At 52.2% G+C, this 21,980-nt stretch overlaps 1 protein-coding gene across 3 annotated transcripts in view; it reads left to right on the forward strand.

Moving 5' to 3' along the window:
- HDAC4 (histone deacetylase 4) overlaps positions 1–21,980 on the forward strand; it is a 294,251-nt gene that overhangs the window by 183,726 nt on the left and 88,545 nt on the right. For all 3 annotated transcript variants that reach the window (XM_068544110.1, XM_068544113.1, XM_068544112.1), the window contains exons 5-6: positions 13,999–14,149; positions 21,852–21,972. In XM_068544110.1, the coding sequence (XP_068400211.1) occupies positions 13,999–14,149; positions 21,852–21,972 (272 nt within the window). The remainder of the gene's footprint in view (positions 1–13,998; positions 14,150–21,851; positions 21,973–21,980) is intronic.

Here is a 21,980-nt window from a genome sequence, read left to right on the forward strand (position 1 = left end):
TTCCCCCTCAGGTCGAGACCCGGCTTCCCGCTGTCCTGGGGCCTCGGCCTGGGGTGGGCCTTGTCTCCCTGACCCCCAGTTTCTCTCCTCCTCTGGTGCTCCAGGAGTTTGTGTCACCTCTTTGAGATGGAACAGTCTCCCTCCTGGGTCCTCCTGTCAACACCTGCGCAGAGAGGGCCCGGAAGTCAGGGGTACCCCGAGCTCCCACTGACCCACAGGCTGGGTGCTCCCAGAGATGGTGGGAGCCCCAGAAACGCAGCTCAGGAAGCATCTCAAGGTTACATGCTCTCTGCATTTTAATCGTTTGTTGTTTCTCCATTTAAAATGGAGATCATTCGTCTAAAGCCATTTAAACTATGTAATTGTATCATACCATCAGTCGGCTTCTGTTTTGATGATTTACACTGTCTTCACAAGGTATCATATTGTTAGTGACATTTGGCAGTGGTGTTTGTCAGATGGATTTCTTGAGCACACAATCGAATTAGTGTCATTAAATCATCAGTGAATTTGAATAGGATTTTATAGTTAAAAAGGGAATAATTTTTAAAATGTAACTAAAATGGTTAACCCTGAGTAAAGAAGATCTTTCCTGGGGTTTCGACACTCAGTGTTGCACTTGGACTAGGCGCAGTGTCTTTGTTGGTCACGGCTGATTCAGGAGCCCCGTTCCCCTTTCTGTCCTGCGCAGTTAGTTTTCTTCTCCCCAGAATGGGGTCCAGGCAGCATGGTCACTGAGGCCCAGGGCTGTGAGAGTAGTGAGTGTGGTGTCGGTGGGTGTTTTTGTCAGCTGGGATAGCCTAGGTGATCACCTGGCAAATGTAGCATTACCTAGATTTGCTGCTTTGGGGGTTTGTTGTGTGTCATTTTTAATTTTTTAAAATGTTATCAAGGGAATCCCTATTTCCAATGTTTCTAATGGAAATGTAGTACAGTGTAAACAAGCAGAAGCGGTCCCTCCCTGCTCTCCCATCTGCTGCCCAGCCCCAGATCTCTGCTGGCTTCTGCTCCCTGTTTGTAGATGGTCGGCTTCGTCCTTGCATTAAAGATCCCATGGGGTGATTATTTCCCGCTTGCTGGAGAGACTAGGCTTTCGCCCTCCATCTCCGGCACCCCCCTACACACACATACACTGCCACTTTTCAGGTGCTTCATATACTGAGACCATCCTTCTGATTAAAGAACCATCAGGGGCTCCATTCTTGTGTCTGTGTGGGTGCCTATTGCCGACACACACCATGCAATGGCTTCATGACCTCTCTGATACAGCTCTTAGCTTTCCCTGGAGTTAGCGATTTCCTCCCTTCCCATCGGCTGAGTTCCCTATGCTCCAATGCAAATCCAGTCCCACAGTCTGAGAAACCTGTACGCTCTTCTCACTGTGGGCACACGCTGGTGATCATGGCTACAGTTTCAGTCTTGTACTGCAGACTATCTTTAAGTATAATGATGTAGTAACATGATTTTTGCATTTCAAAGTATCTGAAATATGAATCTGTTATATCTCTAAATCAGGATCAATGGTTTAAATATTTGCTTTATGCAAAAAGGAAAACAATTACAGGATATAAGCCAGCACAAAGTCCTTCCTGCTTGAGTGGTGATGGCCACTATTTTATAAGACCACAAAGATTCTGTTACATGAGTGTCTCAGTCAGCTTTGGCTGCATAACAAACGACCCCAAATATACTGCTTACTACAGCAGTCATTTGTTTGTGGAGGGTTGTCTGGGCTCTCTCTCGTGCTCCTGTCATCAGCTGTGAGCTGCCCAGTGACGGGGTGACCTGGGGTAAGTAGCCTCACTTCCAGGCTGGTGCTTGGTAGCTGGATTATCTGCTGGTTTCTGAGTTCCAAGCTCAGCAAGAGGGCAAGAGTGGTTTAAGCCTCCATGTAAGTCATGGAAGCTGTTGCCTCGCTGGCCAAGGCAAGTCTGAAGGTCAGGGTGAGAACTCGTATGGGAATGCACCCGGAGGAATGGATACTGCAGGGCTGTGACAGACCAGGCCTGGAGTGCAGTCATCTTCTCCAGGAGGGATCCTCACCCTAGTCCAGGGAAGGCGGGAGAGGGCGTGGTAACAGTGATTTTGACAAGCGTCGGGGTGCACATGAGGAGGGCTCAGGGGTAGGGAGACAGTGAGAAGTCGGGGTGCACCGTGAAGAGAGGAGGAAGGGGGCAGGGCTGTGGGCCTGGATGCTGGGAGCCCCCCGTGCAAGCCAGAATCCCTTGGCCACCTTCTGAAGGTTCTGGGTTCAGGCATGCCGCCCCTTGACCTCCGTCCGTGGCAGTGATGTTTCCATAAATGTGTGGTTTTTTGCTGTTTGGCAAATACTGACAATTTTGTACTGGGAACGTATCGAATATTCCATTTCACTGATGGAGACGTGGTGAGCACTTCGGAGTAGAACGCGACGCTGACCGTGCCATCTGGGCTGTGCCTCTGGGGTGCTACCGCGTCTCATCTCCAGAGTTCTGCATCTTCCAAAGTTCTGATGACAAACCTGCTCTCCAGTCCTTCCTGCAGGCTTTGTTCATGTGAATCCGTGTCTCCTAAAAAGCACCGTTCCTCTCCGCGGTTCCGAGAGGAGTGGGAGTGAATGCCTGTGTCCACTCAGCCACGCTTACCCACACGTCTGACCTCCTCATTAACCGTCTGCTCACAGTGTCCTCCCCACAGATCTCCCTGGAGCCGCCTGCACCCCGGGAGGAACACCTGCTTAGGTAAACGGGAGGAGGAGGGGGAAGGTCCCGGCCCCCGGACTCCCCAAGGCTTGTGTACGAGAGAGGAGCAGGGCCCTGCTATTTGCATCCCAGACAGTGTCGTTTTTCACGAGGAATGTTTTCATCATGATCTCTTTCTGATCGCCACAGTCATTAATGTTAATTATTGAATAATTGCAAATCACAGAGAAGATGTGATTCCAGCGCTGTTAGCTAGGAAAGCCGTTGCATTTTGGAGTGGATTCCCGTAACCTTATATTATGTAAGTTGTGCGTGTGTGTACCTGTAGTTTTATGGAATTGGGATTATACTGACATGTGGTTTTTATTTACTGTATTGTTAACATTTCCCTTTACCGTTACATACACTTCAAAAGCATGATTTTAATGGCTTTGTTGTAGTCTTACAATGAACCCCAATGAATTTAAATAAGCACTAGTAGTTGAAGAGTTGAACATTAAGGTCATTTCCAGTTTTTCTTCTGTTTTTAGTGTCCTCGTTCATGAATCACATGCCTTTGTCTAAACAAAACAGAAATGGTATTGCTGACCCAAGATAAGTCCTTTTCTGTGGCTTTTTTTTGTTGCCATGTTTCTTTCCAAAAGCTGCACCAGGTCCTGGGTATGCATGTGTCTGTCTGTCTCTCTCTCTCTCTTTCTCTCTGTCTCTCACACACACACCCGCCTTGCTCATTCCGAGAGCAGAATAGTAAAGCAGCAGTAACCACGACAGCCAGCACTTGCTGACCTGTCCTGGGTGGTAGCTGCCTCTGTGGGGCGCTGCAGGGCACCCTCTCTCCCACCCACAGCCTGCTGCGTGGGTCGCTACCCGCCCCCCGTTTTCCCTCTTCCATGGTCCGCACACAGCGGGCTGGCCGAGCAGTGACTGCCCTCCCAGAGGAGAGGGGCCAGGGCTGACCCCGCAGTCTGATGCATTACTGGAACTTGTTCACATTCTATTTTGATTCTGTCTCATGTCGTGCCTGCATTTCCTTGATTGTGGTTCGCCATATTTCTATACGCTTGCTGCATTTCTTCTACCAATTATCATTTTCTTTGCTGTTTTTCTATTGCAATGCTTGTCTTTTTCTCATCAGTATATGAGTGTTCTTTATAAATTAAGGGCGTTATTTCAACGTCTGTTATATTTTGTCAATTATCTATTTGGCCTCGCCTCATTCACGAAGCAAAGCAGTTTTCTAAACGATTTAAAAAATGCCAGCTCTGTCCCATAATCAGCGCATATTTATCTGGCCGAGTCTGTCTCCGGCCCCCTCTGTTCCTCTTACCAGCCCCGCCCAGTGTCAGCAGGAGCCTGTGCTCGTGTTTCAGGATCCGACTGTGCAGGTCTCCACTCCCCACACATTTGTTCTTCATTTTTAATTCCCTCAGCTTGTCTCCGGGTGAGCTTTTATTTTTCCAGGTGAGCAGCAGAATCATTTCTCATAACGTCCCCCAAAGTTGCTCTGGAAACTTAACTGAAGTTGCAGCAAGTTAATAAATCAGCAGGACATCTACTAATAACTTTCTAATTCAGGAATATGGAATTACCACCTGTGATTTGAGGCTTCTTCTGTCCTTACGAAAAGTCTTGTTTTATTTTCTTCATATAAGGGCTGTAGATTTTATATTTAATTATTCTTGGGTATTTTATATATTTTCTCCTGTTATGCATGGAATGTTTCTTCATTTTATTCTCTACTTGGTCACTGTCAGTGTAGAGCTCTTGATTTCATTATTATTTGTTAGCCAACCAATGCCTAGAATTTTCTTCTTAGTCCTAAGAAATTTGTAATTGGTTATTTCATGTTCTCTAAGTAGACAATAATGTCATCTGCAAATTATAATTGTTTCCTCCCTTTTTGTCTCGATGCATTGACTAAAACTTCCGTAACCATGTTGGGATCTTGGAAAGTTATCTGTGACAGCACGTGCGTGAGGGCCCCTGCCCACGCCATGGACTCTGGTTGTGTGGCCGAGGCTGGACCCTGGGTGAGGGCTTGCCCTGGGTGTGAGGCTTGCAGGAGAGCTAGGCAAAGCCGGGCCTCTCCTCCCTGTGCTGGGGTCTCCCTCAGGGTTGCATGGGAAGCACCCTCTCCAGGCCTGTAACCATTTTCCTGTGGTCAAGTCAGGCAGCCACACTCCCGGGCTGCAGAGGTAAATAAAAGCAGGTGACTCCCCAAGGACAAAAGGCCTTTCCTGGGTCCTGTGTGGAGAGACCTGGCCTTTTTCTCTTAGAAGAGCTTGTTGGCAGGGTCGGTGCCGGACACAGTTTAATCATCACCTGAGCTATTTGGTAGTTTTCTAGCACTCATCAGGATTCTGATCGTTTTCATCACAGGTGAGTTTGCCCGTTTCCTTTGCCGATGCAGGCTGCTCTCTCCTGATGCCCGTCAGGTAGGATGGGGAGCGTGGAGGAGAAGCCAGGCTCTGCCTTCGTCCCCAGCAGCCGTCCAGGGACCCCGAGGGCCTGGGGCACACACACGGGGACCTTGCTCGTCCTCAGTCTCAGGGCTGTGCTCGTTCTCACCCGACGGAGCGCAGAGAGAGGTGGCTGCTCGTTTTTTTCCCTTTTCTTTATGGAAAATACTTAGTTTTTCCCTTACTCATTTTTTTTATTGTGGTAAAATTCATGTAACATAAAACTCATCACTTGACCATTTTAAAGTGTACAATTCAATGACATTTAGTACATTTACAATATGGTACAACCATCACCGCTGTCTGGGTCCAAACCATTCTCATCACCCCATGAAGAACCCCTGCGCTGATATCCAAGAGTTATGCCCCATTTCCACCCCACTCCCTGCCCCCCATAGTGCCTGCAACACTCATCTGCCTTCTTCTCTGAATTTGCCTGTTCTGGACATTTTATATAAATGTAATCATACAATAATGCGTAGTTTTTTGCGTCTGACTTCTGTCATAACATTTTCGAGGTTCTTCCACGTCATAGCATGTGTCAGTACTTTATTCTTTTTTATAGCTGAATATTCCATTGTATGAATGGACCCTAATTTGTTTACCCATTCATCTATTGATGGACATTTGGGTTGTTTCCACCTTTTGGCCTTTGTGAATAGTGCTGCAGTGAACATCAGTGAACAAGTTTGGTTTAAGCAACTGTTTTCAATTCTTTGGGGTATATACGTGGGAGCCAAAATGCTGGGCCGTAAGATAACTCGGCGTTTAACTCTGAGGAACCACTAAACCGCTAACTCACTTTTTTTTTAATCTCAGTAAATATACATAACGTAAAACTTGCCATCTTATCCATCTTTAAGTGTACAGTTCAGTGACATTAAGCCCATTCACATTGTTGGGCAATTATCGCCAACATCCATCTCCAGAACTTTTTCGTCCTCTCAAAAATGAAGCTCTGTCGAACAAATGTGTGGACACCAAGGGGGGAAAGTGGCGGGTGGTGGGGGATGAAATTGGGTGATTGGGATTGACAGTATGCACTGATGGGTATAAAATGGATGACTAATAAGGACCTGCTGTATAAAAAAATAAATAAAATAAAATTTAAAAATTAAAAAAAAAAAATGAAGCTCTGTCCCCATTCAACACTCCCCCAGCCCCTCCTCCCCCAGCCCCTCCTCCCCAGCAACCACCATTCTACTTACCGTCTCTGTAATGACTGCTCTAGGGACCTCATATGAGTAGCATCATACAGTACGTGTCTAGAACAGCCATTCTTTTTTATCTTTTTTTTTTTCATTGATTTATTTATTTGGCTGTGTTGGATCTTCGTTGCTGCACACGGGCTTCTCATTGCGGTGGCTTCTCTTGTTGCAGAGCACGGGCTCTAGGAGCGCGGGCTTCAGTAGTTGTGGCACATGGGCTTCAGTAGTTGTGGCTCGCGGGCTGTAGAGCGCAGCCTCGGTAGTTGTGGCGCACGGGCTTAGCTGCTCCGTGGCATATGGGATCTTCCCGGACCAGGGCTCGAACCCGTGTCCCCTGCATTGGCAGGCAGATTCTTAACCACTGTGCCACCAGGGAAGCCCTAGAACAGCCATTCTTAATGTGGGTTTAATGATAAATTTCAAGGGTTTGGTGGTCAGGGTTACGTGCCCGCAGTGGGCTTCCTAAGGTAGGCCATGTTATCTGGCAGGCACGGTCATCAGCACATGGCTCTGTTTTTAGACCCTCTGTGTGCACGCCGATGGCCTTGTCCACAGTGCGCATCAGGGTGCGAATGCAAGACAGAATCGTCCAGAACCAGGGGCGCCACTGCTGCTGCCCTTTCCCGTGGCTGGCCACACGCCTGCACTGGGGACCCCTGAACCCAGACTTTCCTCTCAGTTACTTAGCTGATTTTACGTATGTACATAAAGTACTCAAATGAATAGAAACAAATCGAGTGGGTAAAAATCAGGATCACCCTATCTTTGTGAGAATATTATGTTCCACACGTTAGATGATGCCACTAAGTGGGAAAAAAATGAAATAGCTCCATTTAATTCTCTAATGTTTCCAGGGCTAGGAGAATGGGCAGCAAGCAAATCCGTCTTTGGGCTTTTCTAAGAATGTGAACCTTTGAAGATGGATCTTGATAAGTAAACTGATGGTTAAATGTGAACACAGAAGGAATTGACCTTAGATTTAACCATCAGTCGTTCTGTTGTGTTTCTAATAAAAAAAGGCAGAAGTGAGCTGGGGTAGTGAACCTCCTCTAAACCTCTTACAGACCAAATGGGGGGGGGGTAGTGAGTAAGCACGGGGGGGCCCCAGCCCCCAGGAGTGTCCAGGAAGAGACGTCCTCTACACACATTCTCTCCCAGTGGCCAGGGCGCGGGGTCACCAGGGCCAGCTTGTTGGCACTCCATGCTTCTGGGAGCCTCTGTCCTGCTCTTTGGCACTGATGCCTCTGGGAAGGGTATGCAGAGGGAGGGTACAAACGTGTGTGAAGAGGGAGGGCCGAGCTCGGGCTGGGGTGCCCCAGGTCTGGTGAGGAACGGCAGGGGCAGGTATGGGGGACCCCAAGTGCATGGCTGACCCCCAGCACTCACCTCGACTCTCCGAGGCCCGGCCTGTGTGCCCCCTAGGACTTACCTGTCTGGGGTTCTGATCAACGGTTCTCATCAGCCTTTTTTCCACTTACTAACAGCACTCTGAGCCCAGCCGTTGCTTTTTGTCAATTTCCAGTACTTACTTGTGGATTTTGGCTGTGACTGTGGCTCCATCGTGGAGAGGAGACACGAATCTTCAGAGAACGTGCTTCCGGGAGGGGTTTTAGACAGGTTCGTCCTGCCGGGACCAGGAGCCCATGGGTTCACGGGCTGTGAGTGGACGAGGAACCTGGGGACGCTCGCGGCGTGGATGCCACCCCCGCTGTGGCTCCGAAGCAGCCAGAGTCCAAAGTCGGGGCTGAATCCCGTGACCCTGGCGCTACAGCCTCCCGTCTACACTGCACGGCGGGGACCGGTCCTGACACGTCTGTCTGGCAAGTGCCATCCTGGGAGATGGGGGCTCATCTTCCACGGTTCCTGCTTGTGGACCAGACTGCAGGCCCCATCCTTTGGGCAGGTCTCCTCAGAATGAATCGCTTCAGATGAAAAATACTGTGTGCACATTACACTTTTTTTTTTTTTAAGTTATTTATTAATTTATTTATTTTTGACTGTGTTGGGTCTTCATTTCTATGCGAGGGATTTCTCTAGTTGCGGCAAGCGGGGGCCACTCTTCACCGCGGTGCGCAGGCCTCTCACTGTCATGGCCTCTCTTGTTGCGGAGCACAGGCTCCAGACGCGCAGGCTCAGCAGTTGTGGCACACGGGCTTAGTTGCTCCACAGCATGTGGGATCTTCCCAGACCAGGGCTCGAACCCGTTTCCCCTGCATTGGCAGGCAGATTCTCAACCACTGCGCCACCAGGGAAGCCCACATTACACATTTTAAAGCATCTTGCCGGGTCGCCCTCCGGAAGAGTTCCTGCTCCTTCCAAAGCTGTATTCAGCCTGGATGTCCCTTTCCCAGGTCTCGCAGGGTGTTTCCAGTCTAATGGGCAAAAACTAAAAACGATTTCCACTCTTTTATTTGCATGTCCTTTTTTACTGAAGGCTGAATTTTTGTACATTTGTGTGTGTGTGTATATAAAATCTGTTGGTGTAATTCGTGCTGTCTCCGTGGACAGGAGAGAGCTTGAAGAGCTGTTTAGTTGAGTATGTGACTCTTTTCCTTGCAGGGCAACGGATAACATTGAAAGGAACCTGGTTTTATGGCACTGGGAGCCAGGCCGTCGTGTTTACTCTCTTTATTACCTGTCCCAGGTAGCTGGAGAGATGTTACCTGGGGCCCCAGCTTCCGGGTCACCTGAGGCAACTTTTAATGAGCCTGCAGGACGCACTTAGGTTGCCATAACCCTGGTACCTGGGAAAGCGCGTGGCAGCCAAAAGCCCTGCGTCATCCCTGAACCTGTCTGTGCCTAATTCACGGGCTTACGGTCAGGAATTGCTCATAAACCCGGCACTTTGGGTTTCTAGGAAGTTGTTTATGGGCAGGTGGATGGCCTTGTTTGACCTGCTGCCCCAGGGGGCGTTGATGGCCACTCCGGCTGCCATGCAGGGCCCGGCTTTTCCTTTGCCACCAAGCATTCATGGCACACGAGAGTGTCGTGCTTTATAAGGCGTCCTGCTCACCTTTGACTGTGCCCTCTGTGCTGTAGGCTGCCTGCAGTTGTAGAAGAGAAGGGTCGTTTTGTGTATTTCCAAAGATGGCAGCTGCAGAAGTTTGTTCTACAAAGAAAACCGTCTCGTGCGCTGGCTTGCGACATGGTTTTTATCTCATTCCTCCTCACTGCCTCTTGCTGATAGGTACACTGCCTTCAATCCGGCCCAGTACCCTCAACGGGCTCGCTCAGACCTACTGTCTGCAGAGAGAAGTCAGGGGCTCAGACACAGCCTGAGTCTTCAGTCAGCCCTGAGCCACCACGGGAAGTGTGTCCCGGTGGTGGTGAGCCCATGGAGGGAAGGAGCCAGGATGCCCTGCAGACGGAGGGGACCCGCCACTGGTCTCAAGGGGATGCAGCTTCCAAGGCACCCCACCTGGGAGGAAAACGCGTGTCACACGAATGGAGACTGGGTGGTGAGGACGGAGGAAGGGGAGGCCGGCCAGGCTCTCCCTTGACCACTTTCACCCATCACTTCTCCCCTCCCCCTCCTCATTACTCCACCCCCTCCTCCTCCATGCTCCCCTCCCCCCAGCGCTCATGGCGATGTCCAGTCTGCAGCTTCCGCAGCGTCCAGAGTGCCGGGTGTCTGTGATGCCGGCCTTCCTCTTGCTGACCAGCATGTTGATGGCTGACCTTTTTGTCTGTGTGGCATTTGAGTATCCAGATTTGGGTGGGAACATAAATGACACATCCAGGGGACCTTTTGATAATGCTGATGTGCCATGAGGCCAGAGGGAAGAGTGATTTTGAATGTACTGAAATGGGGGTGCCTCTTCGATTTGAGCCAGGAAATCCAGTGAGATAAAGATAATGGTTCCGTTTTGAGGACCCCATAGGGAAGAAGAGTTTAGTCGCAAATGGTCCTTAGAAACCATGGCCAAGTAGCACGCAAGCCTGGAGGTCAGCATCCAAGAGAAGATGCTCTCTAACAAAAGTGACCTCCGAGGGTCATCGGGTCTGCCCTGTACTTCCCTCAGATAGTGGGCCACATGATGCCTTAGAAGTTCCTTGACCATCTTTGAAAAACCTACACGGCAAGCCTGTTGGGCCTTTGATGCACAGAACTTCTGGGTTCCGGTCCCAGGTGGGCGTGGACTTCACCGTGGCAGCCCCGTGTCCCCACAGCAGTCCCGGCTCTGCACTGTCCGTGCCAGGCTTTTACAGTGTCGTGCTCTGGGGCATTTTGGGGCATCAGAGTTGTGGTTTCTAATTGCTCCTTTCATTAACACTCAATGACAATATCGTTTTTCTGGGAGTTTTGTCATCCTGTGAATTTTAATCATCAGGGTCTGGGGTGGTTGTTTCTAGTCTCTTTGTAATGACAACTGAGAGATCTCACTTTCCTTCTGGGTTCTGGGTGAAAAGTAAATATTGTGAGACCATATTAAGCGAATTTCCACCTGCGCCTCATGTACACATTAAATGAACACTGAGCAGTTGAAAGGGAACCCGGGGCTGTGCATAAGGCAATCTGGGGGTGTAGGTAATACCAAGAGGGCGAGGTTCTTCCTTCCAAGATCCGTTGTTCAGGACACGGCCTTGGCTCCCCGACCAGGCAGCCCTCTGAGTCGTCCGCCTCTGAAGGCTGGCCACGCAGGTGGAATCCCAGAGCGGTGGGCAGTGGCCTGGTGACAGCCGCCAGGGGCCTTTACCCACAGACACAGCCATGGGGCCCCCAGGCAGGATTCTCTGAATCCATACGGATCAACAAATGCTTCTTCTGGCAGAGGTACCTTCCTCGCTGTGCGACCCTGTTCTGAGAAGAGCAGGTAGTGCAGCTCTGAGTAGTGCCTCCTGGAAGAAAACTAATAATAATAAGGGACATGGTTTAGCCCCACCTCATTTACTCTTTTGTCCCAGTGGTGTCATTCGCTTTTCCTTTTAAAAGAGAAGAAAACGTCACTGTCTTGAAATATATTAGCAAAGTTCTTAAGCTGATCTTATGGACACGCACAGCGACATCAGCTTGAAGGGACCGAAGCTCAGCTCGTGGTCAAACCAGATTGTATTGACTGCTGGCAGCAATGACTGCAAAATTGGGAAGCTGGCTTGGAGATCTGCTCTTGGAATTCAGCCACCCGCAAAGGCCTCTGCAACCGTCTTCCTGCCCCCGAGTTCCTGTAAGCCGGGTGTTGGGAATTAACTTTGTTTCCCACAGACAGCTCTCAGCAGTGGCACTCAGTGTGCAGGGACGCCGCGGGTGGGTGCTGAGCTGGGTACCCACTCCTGGCGGCCACGCCCCTGCACGCCCTGCTGCACGACACGGTCTGGGAGCCCCGGGCCGAGGGGCAGTGTCACCCGTGGGAGGTGCAAGCTGCGGCGCGGGGTCCGGACACCGGCTCCTCTGGGTGGGCCGCGGCCGCCTCCCTCCCCCTCCCTCCTGCGCGGGTCTTGGGCTTAGCTGCGCCCACCTCTCTGCCATTCTGCCCCTGTGGTCCCAGCTGGAAAGGACCCCCCCTCGCCTTCGCGGCAGGGCTTGTGGGCAGGGGCCGTGGGTCCCCTGCTGCATGTGCGGGCACAGGTGTGACCAGCCCGCCCGGCTCCGTAGGGGCCCTGCCATCAGGTCCCTTCCACTGCAGCAGGGCCGGGAGTCCGGGAGGCTGGGAGGCCAGGAGGCCGGCCGTGCTGTCTGCGGAGGCTCCCAGGTGGGCCAGCGGGGCCGCAAGGAGGCGCCTGCCGCGGTCCCCGGGAGCGGCCGCAAAGCTGTTTCAGTCCTGCTGTGTGTCACACACGTGGTCCATGACGGGGAGCTCGCTCGTCGGTGAAGCGTCCTCGACAGAGAGTCCCGGGGCCTCTTGGGTGACAGATTGCTGGCTCCCCCCCAGCCCGTCCCTCCACCCGGAGCGAGGGGGACACAGGGGCCCACCTGGAAGGTGCTGTGGACGAGGTGCTGTGGACGAGGGCGGCTCCGCGCAGGTGGCCGGGGCGGAGGGCGTGGGCAGCCAGGCTGGCCCCACTCAGGTCCTTCCCAAGGTGGCAAGTGCGTGTGGCCGGATCCCCGGAGAGCGGGGGCAGGCGGGGGTGGAGAGATAGGCAGAGCGAGGGACAGGTGCAGGGAGACAGAGGGAGAGAGAAGGGTAGGAGAGAGGGGGACAGAGACAGACTGAGAGGGAGAGAGAGAGAGAGAGGGATAGGCAGAGAGGGGGACAGAGGCAGCCAGCGAGAGGGGGGGGGGGCGATAGGCAGAGAGGGGGACAGAGACAGACTGAGAGGGGGAGAGGGGGCAGACATGGGGACGGGGGAGCCGTCGGGCGGGAGGAGGCAGCACAGACCACCCGACTGGGGGCTTTTGCTGGTCGAGGTTTGAGGAAAACCGGTGTCCGGTGTGTCGGCTTCATTGAGCCTCTTCCCGCACCCCCGGTCCGCGCTGGCCGGCTTGTTCTTTTTCACCTTTTCCAGTGCAATAAGTGACAGTGCGATTTGATTGCTGGTGAGCTTGAACCCTTGTCCCCCATTTATTTTTAACCACTTTTTGGTGAATCTCTTGGTCTTTTTGCTCACCTTCTTAGGGGCTGCTTACCACAGCCTTAGTAACTTACCACGGCCGTCTCTGTGCCACGAACACTGCAAAGAGGCTTCCTCATTCATCCTTTGCATTTAAATTTTGCTTACAGTATTCATTACGAAGGTAACTTTTTACGTTGTCAATTCTGTCATTTTTGAAAATACGTGATATCATTTCCACACGACGAAACGCACGGGCCTTGAGTGTCTGTGTGCCGCGCTTCGACCGTCGTGAGCCCCTGAGCAAATGCTGTGTGTCAGACAGCCCACACCCTAGACGGCTCCCGCCTGCCTCGTCTTCCTGCCTCACCCAAGAAGCAGCCTTCTTCTGATTTTTATCACCATGTCTTAGGATTTCCTGATCCAGAACTTCGTGTAAATAGAACCTTTGCGTGTTGACTCTCTTCTCTCCCGTATCCCGCAGCCCTGTCAACACTGGAATCGCTTCGGTTGTCTTGCAGCCCATGCGTGTTTTTTCCCGTCTGTGCGGTTTAATCTTTTTCATCGCTGGGTGGGATTCTCACGTACAGACACACGCTTCTGCTGCTGGGTTCACGTCAGAGGGACGCCTGGGGTGTGTCGGGCTGGGCTGCCGTGCGCACAGCTCCCACCCACAGTCCCGTGCAGGGCTTTGTGCAGATGTGTGTCCCCGTCTCTTGGGTCAGTCCTGGGCGTGGGGTTGCTAGGTCTTGCGTGGGTGCGTGTTTAGCTTTGTAAGGATGGGCCAAACAATTTCCCGAAGCTGCCACACCATTTCATACGCTTTTGCGTCATTTTCCAAAAGGCATTCCCAGCGTATGAGATGGCATAAATCTTCAGGCGTATTTTCTTCTAGCAGTTCGGTCACTTTTATTTTCATTTCTGGCATTTAGCATGGAGTGGTTAGGAGACGTCCCCGAGCAGCCCTGCTTCCTGTGCAGGCTGAACGAGGTGGTCTCCTTGGAGACACGGGCCGCGCCCAGGGCGCGAGGCCCCCACGGCCACACCAGCGCGGGGACGTGCTGGGCCTCCGCTGATCTGCTCGCGTGTGTGTCTGTCTCGTCGTTCTTGTTTCGGGGCGAGGCTCTGACCGTCTCTGTCTCCTCCCGCCCCTGCCCGCAGCAACAGCAGGAGCTGCTGGCCGTGAAGCACCAGCAGGAGCTGCTGGAACACCAGCGGAAGCTGGAGAGGCACCGCCAGGAGCAGGAGCTGGAGAAGCGGCACCGAGAGCAGAAGCTGCAGCAGCTCAAGAACAAGGAGAAGAGCAAAGAGAGTGAGTGCGCGGTGGGCGGCGGGGCGGCGGGGCGTCGGGGCCGGCGGGCGGTGGGGCCGGCGGGGGTGGCGGGCGGCAGGGCGGCGGGGCGGACACCCTCCCCAGGCGGCTCTCCCCGCTGCCCCGTGGCCCAGGCCCCAGAAGCGGAGCCCCCGGCTGGTGTCCCTGCCGGGGCTGTGTTCCCAGGCACCCCAGCTTCAGGGCTGGTCCACAGCTTTGTCTTCACTTGGGAGCTGCAGGGGGCATTCAGCCCCACTTTTGGTTTGACTTAAGCATCTGCCAGAATGTTTGCAGACTCCTAAGAACCGTAAAGCATCCCAGATGCATAGTGAGCTTCACCTGTGTGTTCAGCCTTAACTTCTTCAAAGTTGTTTTGTTTTGAGCGCGTTTGTGAGCACCTGAACACCAGGTGGCAGCTGGTAGGACGCCCCTTGGCTGAGAGGAGACGCAATGACCCACCTCTCAGGTTGCACATTTGCCCTTTGACCCCAGTTTTTGCTTTCCATCGCGGCTGTGCTTGTGTGGAGACCAGCCTGGCCTGTTAGTCCTCCAGGAGACACCCAACTGGATCTTAGCCAGGAGACTCTTCTGGGTGCTGTTCCCCCTTTGAAAATTAGGCGGAATTCCCCATGTCAGCGCTGGACAAAGAGCCTGGGGCTCGCACGAAAGGATGGACGCAGTTCGGCATTCCATCCACAGGGTGCTGTGTCCCTCCCAGGTTGTGGTTGAACAAACACTCCCTCGTGTGTATTTGGGCCTCTTTGTTTTGATAGTTTGTCGTTTGCAGCGATACACCCAGGGCCTAAGGGGGACGAGTGAACCCACTCTCACATCCCCAGGCTCTGGTCCTTTCTGCCCGAGACCTCAGAGCTCAGGTGAACGCACTGGCCCTGTGTTAATCCTGCGTGTCAGTAAGTCAGGATGTGCATTTCTCTCCTGTGTTGGGATTTGATGTCGTGACCGTGTGGTGATTTACTCTACTGATGCTCTTGAGTGAAAATAGAAGTCTTTAGACACTTTACCAGTACATATCAACCTCGAAAAACCTCAAAAATTCTTTATCCTCAACTACTGAAAATGGTTAGCCCTGCAATCAAATCCCACTAGCCTTCTAAGTCTGATTCTCTGGGAATTCCTCCTCCGTTGCCGGACCCCCAGGTTGGGAAGCCTGACGTGGGCCTCAGAATCTTCTCTCCCGTGGGTGGACTTCTGTGGTATAAGTGTTCTCCAGTTTGTAACTCACCCACCCAGCGGTTATGGGATTTGGTTTTGTTGTGACTGCACCCCTCCTACCGTCTCACTGCGGCTTCTCCTTTGTCTTTGGATGTGGGGTATCTTTTTTGGTGAGTTCCAGTGTCTTCCTGTCGATGATTGTTCAGCAGTTAGTTGTGATTCCAGCACTCTCGCAAGAGGTAGTGAGCGCACGTCCTTCTACTCCGCCATCTTGAACCCAGTATTTGTACGTTCTTAGTCGTTTTAATACATAAAATTAGCAGCTTTTCCAGTTATTACAGCATTTCACTCTTGAAATAAATACACTTTAAATGTATTTTCCCTTTAACTGTCTGATAGAGTCTCAATTTAGAAAGCAGGTCAGGAGAGTTTTTATTCCACGTGAAATCTAGTTTTTCTACTAGTATTTGAAAGTAATTACTAAATCTGAATGGTACATCTCGTTGGATCACAACAATTTGGTGAGATGGTGATGTACAGGCTCAATGATGGCCCACAGTCGAGATTCCAGAAACGAGGACAGAAAGGCATCAGGAGAAGCGGAATTGCAGGTTTGGGTTGGCTGCTTGCACCTTGGTCTGTGGGCCACCTTGCGGCCCCGCAGTGGGCTGATGTGCCAGACGGGGTCCATCACACTCATGGCCCTCACTCCCCGGCCTGCTGGCTCCCATGGCATCCCCCTGCCACCCACCCAGCTGGTCCACATGCCACGTTGCTCCTCACCACCAGGCTGGTTCATGCTGGCCCTCCACCAGGCTGGTCTCACCACCACTTGCTTTGTGCTGAGGATGTGGCCAGGGTGCTGACCACACCTGAGCCTGTAGCACATGGTGTCAGGAACCACCCCCCAGTCGTGACGCACTGATCTGGAGCAGAGGACAGGTGCCTGTGCTCTCATTTCTAAAACTCCTGGGACGACTCCAAGGTGCGGTGGAGGCTGAGAACCAGGGTCGGGGTGAATGTCCCCTCTCTCGGGTTAGGGGCCCGAGCATCTTGGAGGCTCAGTGGGCTCCCTCCATGGCTTCCATAGAAGCTGCCCCGTGGCCGACAGCACCCCGGTCCTCACAGGCGCCCTTGGGAGGGGCTCTGCCGCGGGCAGGATGGTGCATGGGGTCCAGAGCTAAGGCGCACCTGCTGAGCCCCGCGCACCTGGCCCCTGACGTGGCCCCGCTCCCTGCCCGCCTCCTGTTCCTTGCCCTCCCCTCCATGTGCTTCCTACACGTGCTTTTCTTGAGAGCAAGGGAATGGTTGTCTACAGAGGATGGAGGGTTTAGATTGCTAGGGTCGGCGAGTCTCTGTGCGCCCGGCGCACCAGCAAACCCCAGTTCACCAGCTTGGTCTACAGTAGCTCCTCCTAATTTGCCGGAAACTTCCAATAAAAATAACGTCTTCAATCTCACAAAATATGAAAAGATTTGACTTCAGAAAACATGTTTAAAGTAAAAAACGACTTCTGCCTGCCGAGCAGGCCCTTGACGAGGCTAAGGAATGTTCTCTGCTTCCCTCCAAGCTGGTCCCAGTGGCAGCCCCGGCGGTTTTCAGCTTGTGGGTTTGGGTGGTCGGGTTTGATTATTAATAACGGACTGTGTACAGTTGGGTCCTCGGCATGCTTGCGTCAGCTGTGCAGCCCTCAGAGCGTGGCCCTGAGAGAAGGCAGGCCTGGCAGGCCGCGTGCTGGACGCCGCTTGGGCTCCCGAGTGCGCGGGGCCGCACCGATGAACGAGAGTCTTGTTTGTGCAGCTTACGGAGCGTGGGGCGGGGAGGCGCGCACGTGGCGTTCAACATCTCCACTTTGTAAGCGTTTGAAAAGGCAGTGCAGAGCTTCCGTTGTTGAGTTTCTTGGGGTTTTTTAAAAAAATGAATTTCTTTTTGAATATTTAATCAAAAGTTTTGTTACACTTAACATTTACTGTACTTTTAATTTTAAGTAATTCTGCAGCTTTCTTGTGCTCCTTGATACCAGTTAATGCTATTGATTTGGTAGAACAGTGAATTATTAGAGTTTATGGCAGTTTTCATCTTGTTCAGCATGAACACACATCTTTAATCAGTTTTATTTAAATTAACCGTATTTAAGACTCTAAGATACACTGTCTTTAAATTCATATCGAAAAGAAAAATCCAACGGAAGACAAGTCTTCGCCCTCTGGGCAGTTTGGAACTAATACAACTACGTGTTTTTCACTGTCAGTTACAAGTACAGCCTGTTGGGGAAGAAGGTGCCATTGCTTAAGGGAAGTCGTTCACTTTGTCTAAAAAATCGCTCAAAAGGGTGGAGATAAAAGATGGAACACCAGACCCCAAGAGAAGTTCTTTGCCCCGCTTGCTGGGGAAGTCGCGCCTTCCTCAGAGGCACAAACCTGGCAGATGTGTCCCCATTCGGGTCTGGTGTCACATGCTCCAGGGCCTCCAGGGCCGCTGAGCCCCTGGGTCTCTGCCCCCAGCAGGTGAGCCCTGCCCAGATCCCCCTTCCCCGCCTGGGCTTCCTCGAGGGCTTGTCCTCTGATCGCTCCCCCAGGGTTTTATTTACCTCTAGCCCCGCTGGCTGGTTCAGTGCTGGCACATAGTACGTTCTCTGTAAAACCTGTCAAATGAATAAATGATCATCAACAGGAATTAATTTTTTCAAGTAAAAATTGAAACATTTGGTATTCATTTACTGAAGGTGTTTTGTTGATGCTGGAACTTTCATTTAAAGTGGAGAAATCTTTTGAGAGATGGGTATATAACTAGAATGATGAAGATTAAAATTAGCATCTTCCATTGTGAATTCTCTCCCTGTCAGGGAACCTTCCAGGTCATTTTATGGGGAAGGAAGTCAGGGTTTGGGGACGTGGGTTTGTTTTCCTCTGACTCCATAAGAGCCTGGCAAGGTGCACTCGCCCACCCTAGAGCTGGCCGAGGGCCACGTGTGTCCGTGGCCACCCGGGGACCCCTCAGACACACCTCCTCCTGTGAGGGCCCTGCAGGCGGCTCAGGGGACAAGGGTACCGTCCACCTCCCAGCCCAGCAGGTGCCTTGGAGGTACCTCAGCCCCCGCCAGGGATGGACCAGCGTCCTCCCGGACAGGGCAGCTGCCCTTGCCCGTCACTGCATTTATCGTGCGCGTGCCCTCCCTGCTGGAACTGGGCGTCTATCCTTGTCCCTTCTTGGAGCTCAGGAGCCCATGGTGTGAGCCTGGGGTGTGGCCAAAGCAGGGAGAGTGAGCTCTTCCTCAGCGTGGCCTGCGTGGTCCTCTCTGCAGGGCAAAGTGCATCCACGTTAACAGGGCTTTCTGAGCAGGTCGGGCCAGCTGACCCCCAGCTTGTTGGCTCCTGCCCCCTGAGAACACTGCTTCTCGTCCTGCTTTGCATCATTTACTCGTTCCGGTCCTTTCAGAAGGACCTGAGGGTCAGCTCCTTGGACAGGCCCTCTGGGTCGTGATCCCCCTCGTTGACCTTGCCCCATCCCCACACTGCCAGCGCACTGGAGGCAGACACCAAGCCCCTCATTTGGCTCCCATTTCTTTCCTGGCGGGGTTGAACCTACCTTGCCCACTCCCTGCTGTAAAGGGCCCTCTGTGCCCCCCCATTCCCTGCCTCCCGCCCCCCCTTCTCCATTCCCTGGTTGGGAGGCACTTTGTGTTGTGACACGGTCTGCACTTTGCATATTTTGTCAAGTGTCCGTCTGCGGCTGAGAGGCCGTCAGGAATGCCATGGGGCTGCGTGTCAGGCACATTATACACAGATTTCAGTGTTTCCATGAGTGTGATTTTTCAGACGAGACAGACAGGCTGAAAGTATTCAGGACGGTCCAAGTCTGGTCCTGGCTGCGTTTGGAGGGAACCCAGGGGCCTTGCTCGGAAGCGGAGGTGCGATTTTATACCTCCAGTCACTTCCCACCGCCTGCTCTGGTCACCCCTCCCATGGCCCTTCGTGCCGGGTGTCGCCGGGTCTGTAACCCTGGGTCTGGCCTGCTCCGCCTGCTGGCTGGTGCACCCACACGCACAACGTCACATAACACATGGAGCTCGGGCAAGCCTCCCTGCTCCAGTGATGATGAGCTGTCTCCTTGGACGCCGAGAGGGCCTGAGACAAAAGCCCGCGTGTCCCAATGGACCCTTCCAGATGCGCTCTGGACTCGGTTTAGGGCACTTTCCTTGTGCTTCCCTGGCTGGTCTAGTTCAGGTCCCTCTGCAGCGTGGAGGACCCTATCCCCAAGGGGTTTGTTCTGCCTGACCCGGAAGTCCATCATGAAACGGCCACAGTGGGATGCTGCTTTTAATGCAGACCTATTTGTAGCCAGACAGAAATTCAATTTGCGAATGATAACAGATACTCGGAATTTGATAAAGGTGGCAAGAAAGATATCATTAGAACAAGAGATGCTCCTCGTGCTTTGATCAGTTAGGAAATGGCAAGCGTTTTAGGAGCTCTGCGCCTGGACCAGGGCAGAGACCACCGTTTTCTGTTATCTCACAGCATCAGAATATAATCCACATTTTAAAGGGAAATGAGAGACCACGACAAACCTTGCATGTACAAGCAGAATGCAGAGCCGAGAGCCAGGACTCTGGTGAGACCGAGCCTCAGAGCAACCTCACGTGGGGCTGTCCACCCTCGGTGCCCTCCGTGGCCCGTGTGGCGCTTACAGCATTAGTGCGAGGTTTAAATGTGCCGCACCTAGCACGTGCTGGCTGCCAATAAATGTATTACTGAAGAAAAGCCACACGCACTAAAGGCTACACATTTAAAGTGCACACACAGACCCACGGCAGCACCACACACACAACAGGAAGACTGAAAGAAAAGTGAGCCCAGGACGTAAAGGTGCATCACTGGAGAGGAGAACCAGTGCATGTCCCGGTGGTTGTCAAGGACCCGGCAGAGGGATTCCGGTCAGTCTTCTCATTTGCAGCAAGTAGTACTCCTGAGTACTGATAGGCAAGGGCCAGGTGGTACTCCCGAATACTATTATAGATAGAGACATGGGTCAGGTGGTACTCCTGAATACTATTATAGCTCGAGACATGGGTCAGGTGGTACTCCTGAGTGCTACTAGATAGAAACACAGGGTGAAGTAGTACTCCTGAGTATTGATAGAGACAAGGGTCAGGTGGTACTACTGAGTACTGATAGAGACACAGGGTCAAGTGGTACTCCTGAGTACTGATAGACAAGGGTCAGGTGGTACTCTCGAGTACTGACAGACAAGGATCAGGTGGTACTCCTGAAGACTACTAGGTAGAGATGCAGGATCAGGTGGTACTCCAGAGTATTGATAGGGACGCAGGATGAGGTGGTACTCTTGAGTACTGATAGAGACTCAGGTTCACTGGTACTCCCGAGTACTAATAGAGGCACAGGGTACCTGCTCCTGGTCTGTGGCCAATAGGGTTGCACTTGGTGGTCATGTATAGAGGCATTTTGGAAAACAACTTAGAAGGTGCTTCAGGGGCTATAATGTTTTGTCAGATGTAGGCATTATGCGCATCTCTTCAGAGGACATAATCCTAAGCATGGGGGATGATATTTACTTATAAATGTTGACACGACATGGTTTCTAACAAGAACAACGAAAGGAAATGTCTAAAAACGTCTCCCAGTTGGGAGAGGGTTTTGTAAACTCTGCATCGCTCACCTCGTGAAGCGTTTTCCCTCCATTACAAATGCTGTTTGAATTCTGTGTGACAACAGGGAAAACACTCACCGCTGTCTCTAATGGAAGGATGGGTCCGAAGTGCCCCGGAGTCTGATTGCAGCTCTGAGAAAACGGATGAGGTGCCGGCAGACCTTGAGTCAGGGTGGTGGGCTTGGACTTTATTTGTGTGTGTCTGTTTCTCAAATTAGCCAGTTTTCTCTAATGGGGCTGTGAACAACTGCTACAACCACCAGGAAAAAACACAGAACCCAAGATTTCAGCTTTAGTCCGACTTGGTGAAATGCACTTTGTCTCAGTAGGTGGCTATAGGCTGGAAGGAGCAGGGACACCCCCTGACAGGGTTGGAAGGGACCCCAGCTGCCCTGCCCTGCCCTCTGCCCAGGTCCCGGGAGGCACGCCTCACCCCTGTCGCACGGGTCGCAGGCACGATGCTTCAGTTTGCACAGAACCTTTTCTCTGAGGCTCTGTTCCTTCTTGCTACAGTGAGAAAGAAGCCACCCTGCTGCTCCGCCTAATTCAGGACCTCCTTTTATGTAAGAATATTAGAACTTCCTTCAGCAGTGGGTTTGTGTTAGGTTACAATAGGATTTTGTGCTGATTACCGCTGCATTTTAAATAGGATGCAATCACGTAAAATACTCCTGGGAAGAAGATCTCTTCCTTCAAGCCCTCCTGTCCTTCTCTTTTCCTTGAGATGCTCTCTGGCGTCGGCAGTGTCCTGAATGGGAATCCCACCCTCTCCATCCCTTTCCTGCCTTTTCTGGCGTGTGGTTCAGGGTCCCCCGGGGCAGAGCCTTGAATCACCCGCCTCTGCTTTCTCTTGCGCCAGGTGCTGTGGCCAGCACAGAAGTGAAGATGAAGCTGCAGGAGTTTGTCCTCAATAAAAAGAAGGCGCTGGCCCACCGGAACCTGAACCACTGCATGTCCAGTGACCCTCGCTACTGGTATGGGTAAGTGG

The sequence above is a fragment of the Eschrichtius robustus genome, chromosome 5, assembly GCF_028021215.1.
Source record: "Eschrichtius robustus isolate mEscRob2 chromosome 5, mEscRob2.pri, whole genome shotgun sequence".
Lineage (NCBI taxonomy): Eukaryota > Metazoa > Chordata > Mammalia > Artiodactyla > Eschrichtiidae > Eschrichtius > Eschrichtius robustus.